The 22,399-nt window shown below is 41.5% G+C and overlaps 1 protein-coding gene across 1 annotated transcript; it reads right to left on the bottom strand.

The window, feature by feature from the left end:
• Positions 1-438: 438 nt before the first annotated feature.
• Positions 439-21,516, bottom strand: Mpzl3 (myelin protein zero like 3). The gene is made up of 6 exons (XM_070038581.1): positions 21,376-21,516; positions 15,348-15,514; positions 9,802-10,012; positions 7,635-7,803; positions 5,421-5,484; positions 439-3,602 (listed from the first exon to the last, which is right to left on the bottom strand). Exons 1-6 carry the CDS (start codon positions 21,446-21,448, stop codon positions 3,576-3,578), a joined length of 711 nt encoding a protein of 236 aa, XP_069894682.1. The 5' UTR covers positions 21,449-21,516; the 3' UTR covers positions 439-3,575.
• Between the last annotated feature and the right edge of the window lie 883 nt (positions 21,517-22,399).

A 22,399-nucleotide genomic window follows, 5' to 3' on the forward strand; every position in this document is an offset into this window, starting at 1 on the left:
ATGTGGAAGAAATAACTATTGTCAAAGCTCATAGAACTCATAAACTTTATAGACCACGATACAGACAATTTGCCCCATAAAAGTTAGAATGCGTTTGTGACTTTAACTAAGTATCAATATCTCACAATATGTGAATTTATGTAATCACTTAATCATAATAAAAAAATTGCTATTTAAAAAAACCTGTCTGTATCATTTGAAAAGCTTTTGTTCATTCTCCTCAATATTTCCACCATGGTGTGTTTCAAGCTAACCAACTCACAAAATTTCTAAAATTTAACTCTCAGCTCCTGCTGGGAGCACCAGCACACTGAAAATCTATGCAAGTTTTTTCTTTTTCTGGGGTACAGCTCAAACTGTTTGCTCAGTGCTAAAAACCACAAAACCCCCTCTCTTTCACATGACACCTATCATTTATATATAGAAATACACCAAAAGTCAGGAAGGTGCAAAAAGTTTATTAACTATGTTGGAGCAAAATATATCAGGAGTTACAGTGTCTGTGCACAATTTGTACCCTCCTACAAAAACAAAAAACAAAACAAAGACAACAGGCAATAAGATGCAGCAGGTAACAGTCTAATACTGTAGTCAAAGGAGCGAAGCCACCCCTTGCAGCAGTAATGTTTTGAGTTGTACTATTAAATAACAGCCTTGGTGGATCTTCTTACAGCGGCTCTTTAGAACCATAACGAGTGACACCGTTGAATGCTTACGATCAGAATTTTAGCCTCCATAATTTTTTTTAAAACACATGCAATCTGCCACCTTGAAGCACCAGTACTAGCAGAGAACTGAAGTGTTCTTCCGAGTGGCCTGAACTAACAGGCCAAAGGACAAACACAAAGTACAAGTTCACATTTTGTGAAAGAATTAAGAAATAATGCATAAAACTCATCAGGCACTATAGTCATAAGAACAGACTGGTGTAGTCAGAAAACATTTCTAAAAGGTCCCTTTTGAATTAGATTCTCTTTGTAGACAAGGCTGGTCTCTGAATGGTGCGATGTGAGCCCACAGACCAGCAAAAGAGGGGAGCAGTTAGGAGAACATAGCACCTTAGAACAGTTTGTCAAAAAAACAAAAAACACTTTTGTCTTCCTTCCATCCTTATAAAAGCAGGGGTCTACACATTTTGCTTTCCTTTGGAGAAAAAAAAAATCTAAACCTTGATGTAAAAGGTGAAGAGGGAAGCAGAGGGCAGCCTACAACTGGCAGGGATGTAACCATGATCCCTTAGAGCAGACTGAATTACCAGTTCACTCTCTCACCATGAAGGACTCTACTGTTCTTTTAAGAAAGAAAGGACTGGTTCAGATCATGTTTAAGCCTACAAAGTAGCACATCTGAGTGTTCACTGAGCACAACAGACCTGAAGTGGCCACAATTCAAGCTGAATAAGTCTTCATAACATATTTGCAAGGAAATTATAAGACCTAATCAAAACTGGTTCTTCATTTAATGGGATGTGACTTCTAACTGGGTTTCTCCCATCTCTCTCTCTTAGATAAATGAAACACACAAGATGTTTCCCTTGCAAGCTGCTGTGCACTCTCCAAGAGCCCAAATTATTTATTTCTTGTTCAAATTGTTTCCTTCTTTCTGTTGAGACAACAACATAATTAGCAAGTGGCCCAAAAGATTGTAAAGTATAAGCATTAGAAATGTCAACTGCCAATTTCCTTTTTTTTTTTTTTTTGTCAGCTCATGGAGCTTGAACTCAGCCTGGGCGCTGTCCCTCAGCTCTTCAGCTCATGGGGCTTGAATTCTGGGCCTGAGTGCTGTCCCTCAGCTCTTCAGCTCAAGGCTAGCGCTCTACCACTTGAGCCACAGCGCCCACTTCTGGCTTTTTCTGTTTGTGTGGTGCTGAGGAATCAAACCCAGGGCCTCATTCATGCGAGGCAAGTACTCTACCACTGAGCCACCTTCCTAGCCCCTCAACTGCCAATTTCTTCTGGTCTCTTCCACAGAACCTACACAGACGTAAAGCACACTGTCTAGCAACTAACCAGTCTCTAGTTTATGGACTAGATTAACCAAAGGGCCCAGGCCAAACCTATGAAATAGAATTAATGACTCAACATTCATAAAAATAAGATGGATTTGAAAAACAAATATGGAAACCTCCACCTAGGAAAGCACCATGGATAAAATGGACCATCTTTTTGGAAAAATGAAAGTGGAGGAAGGGATCATCTTTGCCTCTCCTGAGAAGTGAACCAGTCTATCACTCTACTAAGAGAACTGCTTGCATTTAACTGTCACTCCTTCCTAACACATCAGACATATGTCTTAGTGGCTTACAGAAAATCCAACATAAATTAATATTTGTATCAGGTTGCTGTAGAAGAATAGAGGAATGCAAGTATTGAGAGACTGGAGATGTACGTTTCACCTGACCTCACTTTCTCATCTCCAATATTATGCAAAACAACTTGCAAATACCATGGTTCACTCGAAACTAGTGCATTTCAAAAACTGAAAAAGATCTGAATAACAATATGTGAAAAAGTTTAATTATAAAGAACTACTAAAATATTCTATAAGTCCCCACGAAAAACCTCTTTAGCAGTTTCTTCTGGTCTCTAACCTGAAAAGTCATGAAGGAAACCACAAATTGGTCAGCTATAGGAAAATAAAGTAACTAAGATTACTTGGCTCAAACTGTAACCAGCAAGATGAAAGAAAAGACTTCCTCTATCTCACCATTCTTTTCTTTAACTTATAAATTAATGACACTTTATTTAATACTTTATTTATTTTTGCCAGTCCTGGGGCTTCTCAGGACCTGGGCACTGTTCCTGAGCTTCTTTTTGCTCAAGGCTAGCACTCTACTACTTTGAGCCACAGTGCCACTTCCAGCTTTTTCTGTTTATGTAGTACTGAAGAATCAAACCCAGGGCTTCATGCATGCTAGGCAAGCACTCTACCACTGATCCACATTCCCAGCTCCTATTTAATACTTTAAAGACCACAGTAAACTCCAATAAACTATCAACTCTAAGGAAATTAGGGTGATAGACTCCAAGTAACCCAAATACAATTGCTGGTGAAATCATTAAACCAAGTAGCATATGCTGAATACTAAAACTGAAAATGTTTGTGGAGCATGAAACAAAGGATAGAGCTATTCCCCAAAGCATCTTATCCAGCAGCATATTATCAGGAAGCTATGGCTCCACTTAGTTAAAAAAAATTATTTTGGCATTAGCAGCATGGCAAACGTTGAGGATTCTCCTTCAAATAACTGAAAAAAAAACATGTAATACATTCAAGAGTGAAGGTAAACCAAAAGTATCTTTCTATTCAGAAAAAGAATTTCTTCATTCAATCAGAGAACATAACATCAAAATGGAAAGTCATGAGTCTCTTCTGAAAGTTGTTGAGCAGTTTATAAATACAAAAGAACATTTTTTTTTCAATAAATAAATGGTCCCTAAAGTCTTTACTGATGACCTCCAGAATCCTCCATCACTGCTGCCGGGGCCAGCTCCACTCCTCTGAGAGGCGTTAGCGGCCAGGGCAATGGGACATCTTCTATCATTAGGAAATTCTTCTTACATTATGCATTTTCCTCAGTATGTCTCTTCATAGTCTGAATCCTGAGGGGAAGAACAGCAGCTTTGGTATTTATGTGAAATACAATGTCACAGTGAGAATTTAGGGAGAGGTTACATGTGTGGGAACCTGCGCTGGAATGACAACAGCAGGTGTGACTGACGACACACAAATGTGCATTCCCAGGGCAGCACAGAGAAGTATCCACTCTGCTTCTCTTCTCAACCCCGATGGAGTTTACTCCATTCAGAATACAAGTCCTCTATAAGGGTCTATGAAATCTGTATGCTGCCGGTTCTCTCTGGGTTCAATAAATTATATTCTTGTCTCTCCCTTCTTTCCTGCTACATGACCTTTTTGCTGTTCCTAGGACTATGCTGGCCCTGCCCCAGAGCTTTTGCACCTGCAATTTCCTCTTCTCAAAGTGCTCCTCTACAACAGCCACTGTCTTGCCATCCCCTTCTTTCAGGAGTTCATTCAAATATCATCCTACTGAGGGTGTCCCTAACCATTCTATTTTTTCCATTTCATTTTTTTTCTGTACCATTAAATATCACCCAATATACCATGTTTTTTCTTATTTAAAATTTTAGTCAGCATTTTAACCCTAATTATGAGTGACATTCCAGCTGGGTATCACAGGAGGAGAAAGAAATATTCAGGGGAAGAATATTAAGTAGAGGGAGTGAGCATGTAGGGGCCGCTCGTGGCGGGGCTCCCGGGGGCGGGCCGCGGGGGGGGGGCCACACGCGGCGACATGGAGGAGGAGGGCAAGAAGGGCAAGAAGGTTTGAGTAGTTGAGAACGAACATTTTAAGGAGACTGGAAAAACCATGTGGGACAAGCTACCATTAAAGTGGAAGATGGGTTTTAATAAAATGTATCCTTTTCAAATAAATGCTTTATAATATTCAAAAAAAAGAATATTAAGTAGTTCTTTGAGGTCAGAAATTTTTATTAATTGTGTTCACCAATACTTCCTAGAATGGAGCACCTAGCACATGTCATACACTCAACAAATAAACCATGAGTGAGTTAGTACCAGAAATGGGAGTAATAGACACCCAAACATGAACTCATTTTGTGTTACTGAAACATTGAAACCCTGCAAAGTTGGTACTCCCTCTCCCCTGGACTGGCAATCATTTTCTCATCTTACCTATGATTGCATGGGAGTCAGAGAAACAGAGCCGCATGAGTAATCCAGCTGCACCACCTGCCAGTGCTGAGCCTGGCAGGAAGTGCAAAGGCGGCCCAGGTCTACCTCCAGCAATGATGGGTGTGTTCCACATTAGCTCACAGGTTGCTTTTGACCTGCTTCCAATTATACCACATCAGAGAGGCTTCCCCCAGCTTCCATCTCAGGACAGCCACACAAACCAATTAGTCAAAACAAGTTTTCAAAGAGGGGAGTGGGGGGGGGGGGAAATACAGCTTTTTGAGATTTAAATCAAAGCTGGGTTCTTTTCTTGGTGATAAAGACATCAAGTTGCCTAAGAGGTTACATCACTCTGACTCCCTGGGAAATACGAAGGATTCGCAGAAAAGTTAAATTTGGGGTCCTGGGGCCAGTGAGTTGAAGGGCCACAGAATGAGTTCAGTGGCATTGACATTCCTTTTTCAGGACTTGTCTGCAGTCTTCTTTCCAACCTGAGAGCACTATATTATGCCCATGGGGCAGAACACAAAATCATGCTGTGTACTATGGATTCCTGGAGACCAAAATGCTTTTGGGAAAGAAAGTTCAAACCTTCCTTGGACCTACCTGAACATCCCTCATTGCCAGTGAGAGCAAAAGAATCCCTCCAGTAGGAAGAAAAGCAAGACATCCTTTAGTAAATGGGGGAGAAATGACAGACTTACCAGACACTCAGCACAACGGACACAAAGTCTTGACATGCACGCGTCTTCCTCATCCTGGTCAGTGCTGTGGAAAGAGCACAAACCAAATCCCAATTGCTGCTATCCTTAGTATTGGGGATCAGCTAAAAGTTCAAGTATTTGAAATCATACAAGTTTGATTTTAGATCCAGTTCTGCCGCTTTCTGGGTAACTGGACAAATCACTTCAACTCCAGGAGCCTGTTTCCTTATCTATAAAATGCAGATATGACCATATATCTTTAAGTATAGTTGTTAGAAGTACAAAATAAATACACATGAAACATGAATCCCAGTTCCTGGTATATAGTAACCACTCCATTAATAGCAACTAGTCATAAACATTCCACTCATTCAAAAAAGTACTGAGCACCAGTATTCTCAAGGCATTGTGCTAGGTTTTAGGGATTACAAAAGAAATAAAACCTGGTCTCTTAAAGAGCTTACACTTTCACAGGTGTCCAGGCCTACTATGAATTTAATAAGGATGGTATCATACATTGTGATAAATATTTTAGCAGAGTTATAAGCTTCTGTGGCAGCAAAGGGTAGGGAGTGACTGATTCTCTCTTCAGAACTCGGGGAGTATCAAGATAAGGGGTGTCCTAGCTGGATCTTACAAGATGAAAACTAGCCTCAGACAATGAAGAAAGGGAAATAGGACATTCCATGCAAGAGAACAGTCAGTAGGGGATAACAGTAAATAACAATAAATTTAAATATGTATATTTGTATATGCATATGTATATATACATATGACTACAGCATATATGTACACACATTGTGACTGTCATGTATCTATGAGGAAAAACAGTTCTCTCTAGCTAGATTGTAGGGTGAATGAGAACAAGTGGCAGAAAACAATGTGGAGAAGAGTGGGACCATAAAAGGTTTTAATATAGACTATGGTTAGGCACAGACACTAGTATTTTTACTTTATCATTTTGGGGCCAGAGATTCCTTGTAAGCACGTTCTTTCTCCAGGAAATAAATGAACACACATGCACACATGCACACACGCACACACACACACACACACACACACACACACACACACACACACACACACACACACACACACACACACACACACACACAGACTGAAGATTTTAGACCCTCTCAAGGTAATATCTTCCCTTCCCAGGCTAAGAACCTCTGATACAGACAGTGTAGAACTAATGGGTTTAATGTAGATATCTGTTGCTTATGTTTTTTAGATTTTTTTTTATGGAAAATACAGGATCATACCTATTCATTGGCAGAATGGAATTTAAAAAATGCTTTTGATAGCCTGGCACAGGTGACTCACACATGTTACTCAGGAGGCTGAGATCTGAGGATCACAGTTTGAAGCCAGCCCAGGCAGGAAAGTCTATGAGACTTATCTCCAATAAACTACTCAGAAAAAGCTGGAAGTGGTGGTGTGACTCAGGGACAGAATCCAGGCCCTGAGTTCAAGCCCAAGGACCAGCAAAAAAGAAAAAAAATGCTTTTGATAACTATAAAGCAGATGACCAAGAATAGTTCTGGTTTATTTAAATTATCTTGCCCTTCATAGCTATTCTTTTTATGAATTTTTCTGTACCAGTCCTAGGGCTTCAAGTCAGAGTTTGGGTGCTATCCCTGAGCATTTTGCTCATGACTTTTTTTGAGATTTATTAGAGATAGAATTCTATAGACCTTCCTGCCCAGGCTGGCTTTGAAATGCAATCCTCAGATCTCAGACTCCTGAGTGGCTAGGATTATAGGTATGAGCCACCAGCACAAATCTATAGCTCTTCTTAAAGCCTCCTTTACTTCTCATGCATTTTCTGTCATATGATGTCAACTCAGTGGAAAGGGGGGGGGGAACTGACTTAGAATTTTCTTTTAATTTTGAAATAATAAGCGACATACTTCAAAGATAATAAGATACATACTTCAGAACTGTAGCAATGTCCAATCTTCTTACTAAAGCAGAGGTCTAGGACCAAACTGCCAACCCCTTCACTCTCTCCAAATCAATAGCCACATGTTTCCCATTCAAGCTTCCTTCTGGAAGTCCTCAGCAGGAGTATTCCATTTGAAAGGAAATTTCCCCAGAACTAATCTCAATCAGAGACAGATGTGTGTGGTGAATATGGAAGTCTGGGTGTGGCCCACAAAGCAAGGCTCTAACAAGAAATGTGCTGACCACTACGACTCTAGCAGGACTTACTCATCTGAAACTTCAATGGAAGACTTCTTCTTATAGCCAGACTTGCTCCTCTTCTTCATCCCTGCAGCCTTCCTCGACATTCTCACAAGCAGCAGAACAATAACTACTGCTGAGGGAATGAACACAAGAATAGAAAGAAGGGCCACAGAGGACAGCATGGTACCAAAACCTGGTTGGGGGGAAGGGGGACACAGAAACAAAGGTAAAAAGAAGGTATGTCATCATGCTTGCTTTCACATGAAGTAAGTTCTACTTAGCTCTTATACTTCTGATTACAAAAGGAACAAATTCTTTGTAGAAAAGGTAAAATACACTAAAAGTGTACTGAAAGATACAAATGTACCCCTAATTCCACTACATAGATAACAGATTGATATTTGTCAATTCAAGGAGTACAAGAGTGCATATCGGGATAGACTGTCTATAATTATATACTAGTTTAACATGTGTACTTAACATATGATAAATATATTTCCATGTCATTAAAACCTCCTTTCAGATATGATGTTTAAGAGCGGTATTCTACAATAGTGAATAATTTATTAAATCAATTCTCTAATGGATATTCAAGTTGTTTCAATTTTTGTGAATCTGTAAGACATATTAAGACAACCATACTTATACATAAAGCTTTGTATGTAGCTCTTTTACCTTAAGATAAATATTTTAAAGGGATTTTACCGAATCAAAGGGCATATGATTTAAAGTAATATGACTCCTACTACCAACCTACCCTTCAGAAAACTAATATTCATTTCTATTCTTTTTTTTTTTTTTTTGGGTCCGGTCGTGGGGCCTGAACTCTGGGCCTGGGCGCTATCCCTCAGCTCTTCAGCTCAAGGCTAGCGCTCTACCACTTGAGCCACAGCGCCACTTCCGGCTTTTTTTTCTTTTTTTTTTTTTTGCTTATGTGGTGCTGAGGAATCAAACCCAGGGCCTCAGGCATGCAAGGCAAGCGCTCTACCACTGAGCCACCTTCCCAGCCCCAATTCATTTCTATTCTTGCCAGAAGAATGACTGTGCCACATCTTTGACCCCTATGAGTATTGTCAAAAGAGATGAAGAAAAAATGATCAAGATACAACAAAACTAACAGGATTTAAGAAACAAAGAACTCCCACTCATCTGGTCGAACCACTACTAAATATCCCCATGCTGCTGATCACATGTATGGTGTATATGTGTACACCGTTAAATGTTATAGACTGTGATAGACAATTTGCTCCAGGAAAGTTAGAATGAACTTGTGACTTGACTTTAAATGAGCATCATTATTCCACAATACTGTGAAATTCGGGAAATTATGTAATCACTTAATCACAATTAAAAAAAAAAAAAACCTCGGGGAAGGTAGGGAGGGAAGGGATGGTAGGAGGAAAACAATGGAGGGGGTAACAATGCTCAATAGGAAGTGTACTCATTACCTGACTCATGTAACTGTAACCCTCTGTATAGTATCTCTACAATAAAAAATAAAAAAGTATTTAAAAAAAGAAAAAAAGATCAAGAAAGATAGAAGAAAAGAGGAAAGAGGGAGGAAGAGAGGAAAGAAAATATAGGAAAAGAAGAAAGAGAAGAAAGATGAAAAGAAAGAAGGAAAGAAGGGAGGAAGGGAGGAAGGAAGGGTTTGGAAGGGAGGAAGGAAAGAAATGATTCATAATATACCTCTAAGTCTTTGGTTCAAATTCAATTACGAGGTAAAATGACCACTTAATAGTTACCAGGAAGAAACACAAAAAATAATAACAACAAAATAATTTCCAACTTCCTTTCTTCCTGTTTTACACAGCATAAGAGAAGTATACTACCTCTCAGCATCAGAGGGAACAACCTTTCAAGCCATAGACAAGAAAACTCTCATAAGTGAGAGGATGCATTTATTAGGAAAAGTGGAATGACATCTATTTCAGAGACCTTTGGTCAACTGAAATTAAAATGAAAAGGGGATAAAGGAGAAAGAAATGATAACACTATTTGAAGATAACATTTAGTTTTCAAACTTTATCCTTCAAGAGACTATCAGCATGTCAGAAAAAAAAAATCATTTGACACAAAGATCCAATGACTCAACTAGGGCACAAACCCAAATGGCTCTTCCAAGGAGCCCTCCAGGCAGCGCCAGGGCAGTCAGCACAGAAGCAGCCTAGCCTAGTGGCAATGGGCTTACCTCTTTCTGTGATTGTTAGTTCCGTCAGAGGGATGTTATGGTGCACATCTGGGGGATTCTTCACAGCACAGCTGAATGTCCCATTGTCCTTCAGAGTAGGGTTGCTTATGCTTATGGATGCATCCCCTTTGTATACATTTCCAGCCCAGGAGATCCGATCCCGAAAAGTGCCTGCTGTGGTTGGGTACTGGAAAGACTGATAGTGAAAAATCTAAGAAAGCAACACCAAGAGAGGAAAAGTTACTTTAGAAAATATAATGCAATATAAACCTAAGCAGGTCTAAAGTAATAAACAACTGTGCTGAGGGTTGTTAGGTTTGAGAGTTGGGGCGGGGCGGGGGGGGGATGTTTTGTTTTTTAACCTCCATTCTTCAGGTAGAAAGACACATTAGTAAAAGTGATCAGAAAGCCAGGTATGGTGAGGTACACCAGTAATTTCAGCACTTGGGTGGAGTGGGGGTAAGACAGGAAGACCACAAGCTTGAGACCAGCCTGGACTACAAAGCAAACCACTGTCACAAAAGCAAAAACAAAACTAAGAAAAAACCTGATCAGGGATAGGACTGGTGAGAGAATCAAGGATTCTTTTGTGTGTGTGTGCGTGCACTGTTCCTAAGGCTTGAACTCAAGGTCTAGGTGTTGTCCCTGAGCTTTGTGTTCAAGGCTAGCACCCTACCACTTGAGCCAGAGCTCTGCTTCTGTGTGTGTGTGTGTGTGTGTGTGTGTGTGTGTGTGTGTGTATGTGTGTGTGTGTGTATGCACACAGGTGTATTTAACTGGAGATAAGAGTCTCATGGATTTTCCTGCCCATGCTGGCTTTGAACCATGATCCTTAGATCTTGACCTCCTAAGAAGCAAGGATTATAGATATGAGCCACTGGCACCCAAAATAATCCAAGGATTATTATCTGGCATCTCTTCTCAATTCTCCCTTACACTCTGAAATAACATCTGCCAACCAGGAGCAATTTTGCTCTCCTGAAACTATGTGGCAGATTTTTTTTCCATTTATTTTTAATTGCATATTTATAGAATACAATATGATTTATTTTGAAGTACTGGGAACTGAACCCAGGGCCTTACACTTCAGCTTTATTTGTTCATTTGCTTACTTATTTAGAGGCACCTCCACACTATTTCTCAAAATGGCTGGACTAACTTACATTTGCTCCAACGGTACACCAGGTTCCCTTTTCTCCAATCCTTGTTATAATTTCTCCTTTTTATAATAGCCTTCTGCAAGTGGAATTGATACTTCTTGTTGACTAGAAATATTGTCTTGCATACACTTGTTGACAATTAATAGTTCTTTAGGGAAATATCTGCTCAGCTCCTTTGCTATTGAATTAGAGACATTTTTGGTGTCACAACTGACTTGGTAGAGGCCAAGGATGCTGCTGAACTTCCCACAAGGCATAAAACAGCCCACCACAAAGACCATCTGACTATAAATGTAAACAGGTCAAAGGTGAGAGAACCTTTGCTCCAAAATAACATTTTCTATTCATATAGCACTTTACAGTTTTCAAATAACGTCCCCATATTTACTCACTCATAACACTAAGTTGTACAAAGTAGGTATAACTACTTAAAGGGAAATGAGACCCAAAACACAAACTTAAGTGAGTAAAGCTGGGCATGGTGGTTCATGCCAATAATCACATCCCTCAGGAGAATGAGGCAGGCCTGGGCTATGCAGCAAGTTTAAGGTTAGCCTGAGATACACAGTAAGGCACTGTCTCAAAAAAAAAGTTTTTTAATTATTCCAAGGTACACAACTGGTATGTGACAAAGGGGAAATTTTTGTTTATTCTCAAAATCATTAGAAGGGAAAAATATAATCTAGCCCCCCTCAAGTTATCTATCCTGCCAGTTAATACTTAATGACTGTATGTCAAATTAGAACAATGCTGCTTCACACTTCAACAAAAACACCTAAATGTACCTGGAGATGGACCAGGCAGGTAGCTACAAAATAACACAATTTAGCTGAGCGCCGGTGGCTCATGCCTGTCATCCTAGCTACTCAGGAGGCTGAGATCTGAGGATCACAGTTCAAAGCCAGCCCGGGCAGGAAAGTCCGTGAGACTCGTATCTCCAATAAACCACTAGAAAACCGGAAGTGGCACTGTGGTTCAAGCAGTAGAGCACTCGCCTTGAGCTGAAGAACTGAGGGACAGTGCCCAAGCAAGCCCAGAGTTCAAGCCCCATAGCCAAAAAAACAAAAAAAAAAACCACAATTTTTCTTTATTATGCAAGATCCAAGGCGTCTCTCTCTTTGTTTACTTGGTACATTCTCTCTTATGAAACCAACATTTCTAGCCACTGAATTGCCCAATTTGAAGAACTGTTTTACAGAAAAGATGCTGAATCACTGACTGGTTAATTATCTCATACATTCACTCAACAAATATTTAGTGCACACCTACTATGTTTTAGGTACTGTGTTGAGCAAAAGGATATATAGGAGCCACACAGTCATAGGCCCTACTCTCATGGAGTTTACATTCTCGTACTAAATAATGATACTAAGAAACAGTATGTGTGATGAGGCCTACTTGTTGATTAGCAGCATCAGGATAAAAGAATTTAAAAGGTTGGAAACTCATAATTGACAAAAGGCATACTACTCATCTCCTAGATTAATTTAGCCCATAAATTCCATGGTAAATTGTTGATATTCACACCCTTGCAATTGATTTATCTGCTAGAATCCTGACTAACCAGGTAACTGGAACCTTACGTCATGACTTTAAAGAGACTTTCTGGTGAGTTTGCTGATTTTCTGACCAGGCTCAGAGGACAGTATTATTAGAGAACTACTATTTACATGCAAAGTGTGTGTGTGTGTGTGTGTGTGTGTGTGTGTGTGTGTGTGTGTGTGTGTGTGTGTGTGTGTGTGTGTGTGTACATCAGAACTACTATTTACATGCAAAGTGTGTGTGTGTGTGTGTGTGTGTGTGTGTGTGTGTGTGTGTGTACATCCCCTGCTCCTATGAGTTTGAACTTAGTGTGTAGGCACAAAGCCTCACTCTTGCTCAGCTTGCTTCCTTGGCTTCCTTGCTTGACTGGCATTCTACCATTTGAGCCATTCCTCCAGTCTGGCTTTTTGCTAGTTATTTTTATTTTTGGTGCCAATCCTGGGGTTTGAAGGCCTGGGCACTGTCCCTGAGCTTCTTTTGTTCAAGGCTAGCACTCTACCACTTGAGCCACACTCCACTTCCACCTTTTTTGGTAGTTTTATTGGAGGCACTAGTCTCATGGACTTTCTTGCCTGGGCTGGTTTTGAACCACAATCCTGAATATTAAGTAGCTAGGATTATAGGTGGCTGGTTGTTCTTAAGTCTAGCAGTTTTGATGTCTAACTTGCCACTACTCACTATCCCCTGGATCTCAGCCTGCTGAGTAGCTGAGTAGCTAAGATTACAGGAACCAGTAGCACCAGGTTGTATGAAGGATTTGTAACCTAAAAAGCTCCCCAGTGTTTGTTCTGTCCTACTTTTGGCTAAGGAAACACAGCTAAATAAGGTCAGCCATAGTTTCCTAACTACTCAGAATAAAGCAAACTATTTTAAATCTGCAAAAATAGGGAACATAACTACAGCCTCACATCCTTCACTACAGTCACCTACCTTGCACCAATTTAATGGCCCCTAAAACAGAATTGAAAGGTCAGACACTAAAGTGAAAGAGATTTTTTTTCCAGAAAAGGAAAAGAAAATAAATTAATTGACTACTTTCAAAAATTCAATCTTACATATGGCTTTGACATTCACATTCTTGGATGGCATCTGTCCTGAACTAAGGAAAATACTGCTGGAGTCATAAGGAAAAAGGGTTGTTTGTTTTTGGTTTGGGTTTTCTTTTGTTCTGCTTTTTGGTACTAGTTCTGGGGCTTGAACTTAGGGCCTAGACTCTGTTCTTGAGCTTCTGTGCTCAAGGCCAGCACTCTGGCCGCAGCCACAGCTCCACTTGTGGCTTTATTTTTTGGTAGTTAATTGGGGGTAAGTTTCATGAGCTTTCCTGCCTGGGCTGGCTTCAACTCAGGATTCTCAGATCTCAGCCTCCTGAGTAGCTAGGATTTACAAGCATGAGCCATTGGCATGCAGCAAAGGTCTTGTTCTTTTTTTTTTCATATAGCATTGTAACCTTCAATTCAACAAACACTAACATTTAAACCATAAATGTGTTTTGTATGTGTGACTAAAGTATATTGTTTCTAACACTGCAAGATTATCTGTACTAACATCTGTAACCAACACAAAGTACTCCTATTTCCTTTAAAGGCAGCTGTATAAATCACTGCAGATGTTTACATGCTGGGAGAAGCAGCCAAGGTAAATCTGCAGAGCATAGATAATACAAACAGATACACCCACTGAGACAACTTTCAATGACAGATTATGAGCACTTTTAAGAGAAAGGATGAGGTGGGCTCTGGTGGCTCATGCCTGTAAACCTAGCTTACTCAGGAGGCTGAGATCTGAGGATCAATGTTCAAAGCCAGCCCAGGCAGGAAAGTCCATGAGACTCATGTCCAAATTAACCACCAAAAACTGGAATTGGGGCTTGTGGCTCAAAGTGGTAGAGCCCTAGTCTTGAGTAGAAAAGTTAAGAGACAGAGCCCAGGCCCTGAGTTTAAGCCTCACAATTGACCAAAAAGAAAAAAGAAAAGAAAAGAAAAAGAATGTCTGTGATTGGTACCTATAGAAGTTTTTCTAGCTAACAGTATTAGAGATATCCTTTTTAGTACATCAAATCTAAAGATGAATCTGTAACACCATGCAAAAGGAAACAACAAGGGGGAAACAAAAATAAACCACAGTTCCTTTATGCTTTTGACAATTTTCTTTCCTGCAGGTTATATGAAAAAATATTTATTTAGTTAGTTAGTTAATTAGCTAGTTAGTTGGTTGGTGATAGGGTTTGAACTCGGGGCTTGGGTTCTGTCCCTGAGCTTTTCTGCTCAATGCTCGCACTCTACCACTTTGAGCCACAATTCCACTTCCTACCTTCTGATGGTTAACTAGGGATAAGAATCTCACAGACTTTCCTGCCTGCTTCAAACCAGGATGCTCAGATCTCAGCTAGGATTACAGGCATGAGCAGCCAGCTCCTGGCACATATGTCAGATTCTTATAGGGAAGAATAAAAAAGGCCGAGTGGTCAAATGAATGTCACACAGGGAAGAAGCTCATATTCTTCCATAGAAGCTCATCTGTTCAAAGGCAGTACCATGTGGGCCTATGACTTGCAATACAAGTATTCCCAAACTATAGAACCAGAGGACGGGGCTGGGGATGTAGCTTAGTGGTAGAGTGCTTGCCTAGCATGCATGAAGCCCTGAGTTTGATTACTCAGTAGCACATAAACAGAAAAAGCTGGAAGTGGTGCTGTAGCTCAAGCAGTAGAGCGCTTGCCTTGAGCAAAAGAAGCTCAGGACAGTTCCCAGGCCCTGAGTTCAAGCTCCAGCACTGGCAAAACAAAAACAAAACCAAAACAAAACCAAAACAGAGGACTCATGGAAATACTCTGCAGTTACTTACAGATTCTGTGCGACTGCTGCTGGGAGGACGGTACGTCCAGTCTATGGTCAGTTTGTCAGTGACATCTGAAGATGACTTGAAGGTACATCTCAACTTGACCTTTTCTCCAACATAACCTCGGATGTGGGCATCTGCACTAATCTCCAAGGAAAGCACAGTATGCATACCTAATCAAAGCAAGCCCAAACACTTAAAATGTGTTGATTCCAGGGAGACATGCAGGTCTGGGTAAAGAATATAGACATGCTGGTTATCATGTTTAGCGCCTTCACCAAAAAGCCAGGGTGATCAATCTCCTCTCAGGCAAGCCCACAAGGAACAAGGGGCTGATACTGGCAGCGATCCAGGGTAGCGCTTTTATCACTTTGCCATCTTAAATCACAGACTGAACATGCGGTAAAAACTGAAAATCTAGTCATACCAGCATTTTTTCAGGCTCAGGCTTGTAGCTAAATGAAGTACAAAGAAGCAGGCTGCCCACAGAGGCCTAATGCCAACAATGCCCATTGCTTACTTTCACCTCTGTCCCAGACTCCCATATGCTCCAGGAATATGGCAGCATTTGCAGGTCTAAGCAACTGAGCCCAAGTACAACGGGGCCGCAGCATAGAGCACCAGCAAAGTAAAAATAGAACACATAAATTACAGAATTTTAAAAAACTGGTCTAAGGTTTATCTATTTTTCTCCCTTTCTTAAAGGTGGTAAACTAGAGCCGGGCGCTAGTGGCTCAAGCCTGTAAACCTAGCTGCTTAGGAGGCTGAGATCTGAGGATCACAGTTCAAAGCCAGCTTGGGAAGGAAAGTCCGTGAGACTCTTATCTCCAATAAAAACCACTAGAAAATTGGAAGTGGCACTGTGACCTCAAGTGGTAGAGCGTGCCGCCTTGAGCTGAAGAGAGCAGGGACAGTGCCCAAGCCCAGAGTTCAACCCCCATGACCGACCAAAAAAAAAAAAAAAAAGTAAACTAGAGAGGAAAAGAACCAAAAATTGAATGTTCTCTACATTGTAAAAATCTGATTATCATCTTCAAACCCTCCAGACAATGGTCTTTACAAACCATTCATGTCCAATACTCCATTGTCCCCAAAAGTTGACATTTTTTCCCTGAACAATCCCTTCTGCTTTCAGAAAACAGTTAATAGATACTTGTTTTCAACCAGGAGTCATATTTCAAAATTTTAAGTTGCTAGCAATTTGTATTTTCTACTTCCTTATCCACCTCAGTAAGTAACCATTCTTCTGGTCACCAAAAGCAAACAGAACATCAAGATTTCAGAAAACAGCAAAACCACATCCTGTTCTGGAAAAACAAAAAAAACATAAAACACTCCTCCCTCTGGTAGAGGCAGGATGGTGTAGTGATTGAGCATACAAACAACAAAGCCAGTGGGCCCAGGTTCAACTCCCAGCCCTCCCTATTACTTACTGGCTCTGCAGCCTTAACAAGTCAATTCTTCAGCCTCTCATCTTTATGAGAATATAATGCTTACCCCAGAAGGTTGGTGTGAGGATTAAATGGTAAGTACAACACTGGAAGCGTACCAAAACCAATGTGCACATCATCATCATCATCATCATCATCATCATCATCATCATCATCATCATCATCATCATCATCACTACCATCATTTGCTCTTCCAACCTTTCCTACCACAGTTCTCAGTCATTAATTTTACAGACTACCTTTGTCTACCTTAAATCATTTTTCTCACTCTTCTCTAGACAATCTAGTCTGGGCACATTCCTTCTAAAAGACCAAGACTAAGTTCACTAATAAGAACTTCAGTTAAGAACTTGCCCCCTCCAGCCAGGCACCGGTGGCTCACACCTGTAATCCTAGCTACTCAGGAAGCTGAGATCTGAGGATCTCCATTCAAAGCCAGCCTGGGCAGGAAAGTCCATGAAACTCTTATCTCCAATAAACCACCAGAAAACTGGAAGTGGCGCTGTAGCTCAAGTGGTAGAGCACTTAGCCTTGAGCTGAAGAGCTGAGGGACAGCGCCCAGGCCCAGAGTTCAAGCCCCATGACCGACCAAAAAAAAAAAATTAGTAGTACATGCTTAACATGGCACCTAGAATATTTTAATACTAGTTCTCATTATTAAAATAAATACTATACATATCCAAAACCCTTCAATAATTCCCTATTGGCCAATTAAATAAAATTCAAAGTGTAGCAATCTGGCCTCAAACTTCTCACTCTACCACCTATCCATCTCATCCCTTTCACCAAGCCTGGAACGTTCAGTCATTTCCCAAATGTCCCAGTACTTTTGTGTCTTCTCTAGAAGATGCTCTATACCCCACCCCCCCACTCCTGCCTGAGTTGTTTCCCACCTTATCACACCTCCAGTATCACACACCTTTGAAATGTAGTCAAATACCAGTCATTTTGGGGATGCCTTCCCAGATTCCCTGATGAAATTGATCATCCTTTCTTTAATGTTCCTCTGACAGTTAATCTGTAACAATACTGAAGCACAAATGCTACAGGTTCAGTTTACAAAGGCATGAAATGAAATGCCTCCAGGATAAAAATCCAGAGCCAAGGGAGCAGGCAGAGAGCCTCAAAGTAGTGGTGAATTACCACAAATTCTAGTACAGAAAAAGCAAAAGTACTTATTAGTCTCATACCTACTCCCTATGACCTTTACAGTATTTTCAACACTTTTGGGTGGTTTTATTCATTGGTCTCTTTGTTTGGCAGTGTTGAAGATTGAACCCTATATGCATAGCAAGGGCTCTCCCACTAAGCTATAACCCCACCCCTATTTTTTAACACTCTTAAATTCCCCATGTTTCTATCTTTCCACTATGTCCATCCAGAAAGGCTCAGCTTGGTAACCACTTTCTAGATTGAGCTTTGTATACTTTTGAAGGAGGAAAAAAAAAAAATCACACAATTGCACTGAAAGTTACATTAGGGAAAGCAAGATGTCAAGAATGATTCCCAGGTTTCTGACTTGCTAATGACATTCACACAGAGAGGAAAAGCCAGAAAAGTACCAGGTATGGCAAGAAACATCACTTTTTTTTTTATCTTCAAGATAACTAAGGGAAAATGTCAAAGAACAGCTGGTTTAGGGTAAGGGTAAAAGTCAGCAGTCTTATGGCCCATGAGCCAAATGGAAGCAAATGGCTTTCACGAGAGGAAAACAAACTAAAGGTAAATGGCAACACACCCTACTCCCAGCTCACCTGATAAACAGCTAAAAAGATTTTCAACACGTTTATGTAAACAAAGCTTTACTATGTCTTATTCATTTTTTAGTTGTCCATGCTCCTTTTGCATGTTTCACAGAACTGAGCAGCTGCTACACACACATACACACAAACACACATTAGCTACACACATGAAAAAAGTAAAAAGTGTAAGATTTGATGGAATCTCTGGTGTATCATTTCTACATACTTCTACAATTCACACAGGAGGACCAGTGTTATAGATTTAAATACGCTAATAAGTGAAGCTCTATTTTTGAAAAGGGAAGCAAATAAACACTGCTGTGAAGCCAAAGTTTACTGCCTGACAGATTCAAAAGATAAAACATAAACACATACACAGAAGAAATTCTGGAAACATGCTAAATGAAATGTGCCAGTCATAAAAGAGCACATTGTAATGGTTCCCTATATGTTAAATGCCCAGAATAGTAAGTAAATAATATAAAGCAAATTGGTGGTTCCCAGGGCTCAGAGGTGGAAATAGGTATGGGATTTGAATTGTACATCCAAATGAGTCAATTGTCCAGCATGTAATTTATATCACTAAACCTGTTATTTTTGAAGAATATATATTCAACAAGTACAAGATCACAAAATTAACATTTAATGTTTCAATTATTTAATCTGCTGGCTTTTTATTTTTTGGCCAGTTGTGGGGCTTGAACTCAGGGCCTGGGCGCTGTCTGTCAGCCCTTCAGCTCAAGGCCAGTTCTCTACCACTTGAGCCACAGTGTCACTTCATTTTCTAGTGGTTTATTGGAGAAAAGAGTCTCATACTTTCTTGCCTGGGCTGGCTTTGAACTGCAATCTTCAGATGTCAGCCTCCTGAGTAGCTAGCATTGCAGGTGTGAGCCACCAGTGCTGGCGTTGTCAGGAGTTCTTCAACATGAAACGGCTTTAAGAAAAACTCATCAGGGCTGGGAAGGTGGCTCAGTGGTGGAGTGCTTGTCTTGCATGCATGAGGCCCTGGATTGGTTCCTGAGCACCACATAAGCAAAAAAAAAAAAAAAAAAAAAAAAAAAAAAAAAAAAAGCCAGAAGTGGCGCTGTGGCTCAAGTGGTAGAGCTCTAGCCTTGCATTCATGAAGCCCTGGATTGGTTCTTGAGCACCACATAAGCAAAAAAAAAAAAAAAAAAAAGGCCGGAAGTGGCGCTGTGGCGCAAGTGGTAGAGTGCTAGCCTTGAGCTGAAGAGCTGAGGGACAGCGCCCAGGCCCAGGGTTCAGGCGCCAGGTCCAGACCCCACCCCCACCCCCACCCCCGAAAAAAAAAGAAAAACTCATCATGCTAGGGATATATCTCAGCGGTAGCAAGTTTGCCAGCATGTGTAAGGTTCTGGATTTGATCCCCAGCATCACAAAAGTAATTATAAAATGCAATTTTATTATGATGGTTGCTATATTTTTAGTAATTACTGTTCCCCCAAGACGGGGAGGATAGCTTGACAGTAGAGCAATATTTACCTCAGTTTACACAGACAGACAGACAGACAGACTGAGAAGGAAACATCTGTAAGCTCTGGATTTTTTTTTCTGGGACAATAATTGAACTTTTATTTTCAGTGTCTGTGAGAGGGGGGGTTATATGAAATGACAGTAGGCTGGGCCTGAAAACTGGATTGCAAAAGAATTTAGCTGAAAAACTGGACACTTATGACACAGGCAGCTGGGTGGAATCAGGGAGTGTGCTGACAGCATATTAGTCACCAGATAAATAAAAACTTCCTAGCCTTACCTGTTGAGTTGAGAACACCTGAATTTTATTTATTTATTTATTTTTCTCGGCTGTAGGGCTTGAACTCGGGGCCTGCACACTGTTCCTGAGCTTTTGTGCTCAAGGCTAGCGCGCTACCGGTTTGGGGGACAGCTCCACTCCTGATTTTCTGGTGGCTAATTGAAGATGAGTCTCACAGACTTTCCTGCCTAGGCTAGCTTTGCACGGGGATTCTCCGCTCGCTCCTTTCAGAAATCCCCGTCACTTACAGGGAAATTTTATGAAGTTAACAATTTACTCTAATGCTAACCATACCACCGATTTCCTAAGGACACGCATACACAATCCAGGAAATAATTGCACCCTAAACCGAAGGCGATCGGATTGAAACTTACGCCATCTGAAAATGGCATGAAAGCAAACATGCCCAATTTTTACACCATCGGGCCGTCAGCTCTGTACCTGTGGCACTAAAGGGTCAATTTAAAAACATCCTTTTTTATATCTTAAAAAAAGGTGAATGCCAAGGGGGTTGCTTTTCGTGGACCATACGGTCCTGTGCGCTTGTGCGGTGAAGTCCACAGCTCCCTCACAATGCCCACACACCGCGGGACGGAGGCCGGCTGCAGTGACTGACTAGGGCTGCCCTTCTCCTCTTCCTAAGCAGGGGCGGGCTGGAGGTCGGCCCTAGAGCGACAAAGCCTAGCAACACAAGGGAAATAAAGACAACGAACGCCCGAGCAAACCCACGGCGGACAACCAGGGTCGGGCGTCCGGCCGGACCCCGCCGGGCGCCGCGGCGGGCGCGCCGGGCCCTGACTACAATTCCGGGCCGAGCCACCCGCGGCCCGGCCGCCCAGGCGCCTGGGGAAGCGCCGACTCCGCTCGGCTCGCGGCGAGCACCCTTCCTCCCGTCTGCCCTGCGTCCGCTCTCCCTCCCGCTCCTTCCTCCCGTCCTTCCGTCCACTCTTCCTTCCCAGAAGCCGAGCGGGGGCTTTCCGCGGACCCCCCACACACACCCGGAACCGGAAGAGCGACCATCTTCCGGACCCCCCCCGACCGGAAGTGGGGCGGCCCGCGAGCGCACTCACCCCGGAGGAGGAGGACGCCCATGAGGGCAGAGAAGGCGCAGCCCCGGCCTCCAGCGGCTCGGCTCGGCGGCATCCCGGCTGCTCCTCAGGTACCTGCACACCTTGTTTACCGCTCGCTCGCAGGTGGGCCCCACGCACACTGGTGGCGCCGGAAGTGACGTCAGGGAGCGAGGCTGAGGGAACACCTAAAATGGCTCCTTCCCAAAATCTTTCCCTGGTTTCCCTGGCCCGTGCTTTGGACCTGCCTGCTGGCTTTTGCTTAACACTGAAGGAGGCCACAGACTCTGGGGAAGCTTGTGCTTTTACCTGTAGTAATATTCTAATTTTGATCCTGACTCTTACAGATCATTTAATTGAACCCTCAAAAACCCCATAAATGTAGAGTTCATAGAGATCTCAGTACATACTGGATCAGTCAATAGATCAATATGTATTGGGCCTAATACATGTTTTTGTGACTCATGTTTCTTTGGTTCCTTTCCTTTTAAATGTTGCAAATACAGTGTCCAAAATTAGGTGTTTACTAAATTACTGTTGACAGTGATGATGGTTCAAGTTCTTACAGCACGTATTAAGATGTAAAGGTAGTGGGATTTGTGTTGCAGTTTTACATTTTTTCAACTGCCAGCCCTTTACTACACTTGAAAGTAGTTAACCTCTCTTAACAGAAATGCAAGAATAGCAGATACAATCGTTGGTACCGTTCAGGAATCCTCAAACTTGCCAGGCATGGTGGTACATGCCTCTAATCTCAGCACTGATGGAGGCTTTAGCAGGACCATCACAGGTTTGAGGCCAGTACAGGCTCAAGTTCCACGTCAGCCTGAAAATATTCCCCATCTAGATAGCTTATAAAGCTCAGTTCCCATCTAGCCAGAGCAATGTGAAAATTCTACGGAAACCCATATATTTTCATTTATCCAGCAAAAATCCATTACTTACTCCCAAGTGATCTCTAATAAAAAAAAGTTTTACTGAAGGTACAATATCCCCGTTTTTATGCTATCTGCTATATAAAAATTTC

Source organism: Dipodomys merriami, unplaced genomic scaffold, assembly GCF_024711535.1.
Source record: "Dipodomys merriami isolate MVZ:Mamm:240054 unplaced genomic scaffold, mDipMer1.0.p SCAF_29, whole genome shotgun sequence".
Lineage (NCBI taxonomy): Eukaryota > Metazoa > Chordata > Mammalia > Rodentia > Heteromyidae > Dipodomys > Dipodomys merriami.

Excerpts from the sequence above, each read along its gene's own strand:
- Mpzl3 (XM_070038581.1), bottom strand. The coding sequence starts at position 21,448 with ATGCCGCCGAGCCGAGCCGCTGGAGGCCGGGGCTGCGCCTTCTCTGCC. Across the intron at positions 15,515-21,375 it reads GGGCGTCCTCCTCCTCCGGG|GTATGCATACTGTGCTTTCC; the intron begins GTGAGTGCGCTC and ends TGCTTTGATTAG. Across the intron at positions 3,603-5,420 it reads TCCGTTGTGCTGAGTGTCTG|GATTCAGACTATGAAGAGAC; the intron begins GTAAGTCTGTCA and ends TCTTCCCCTCAG.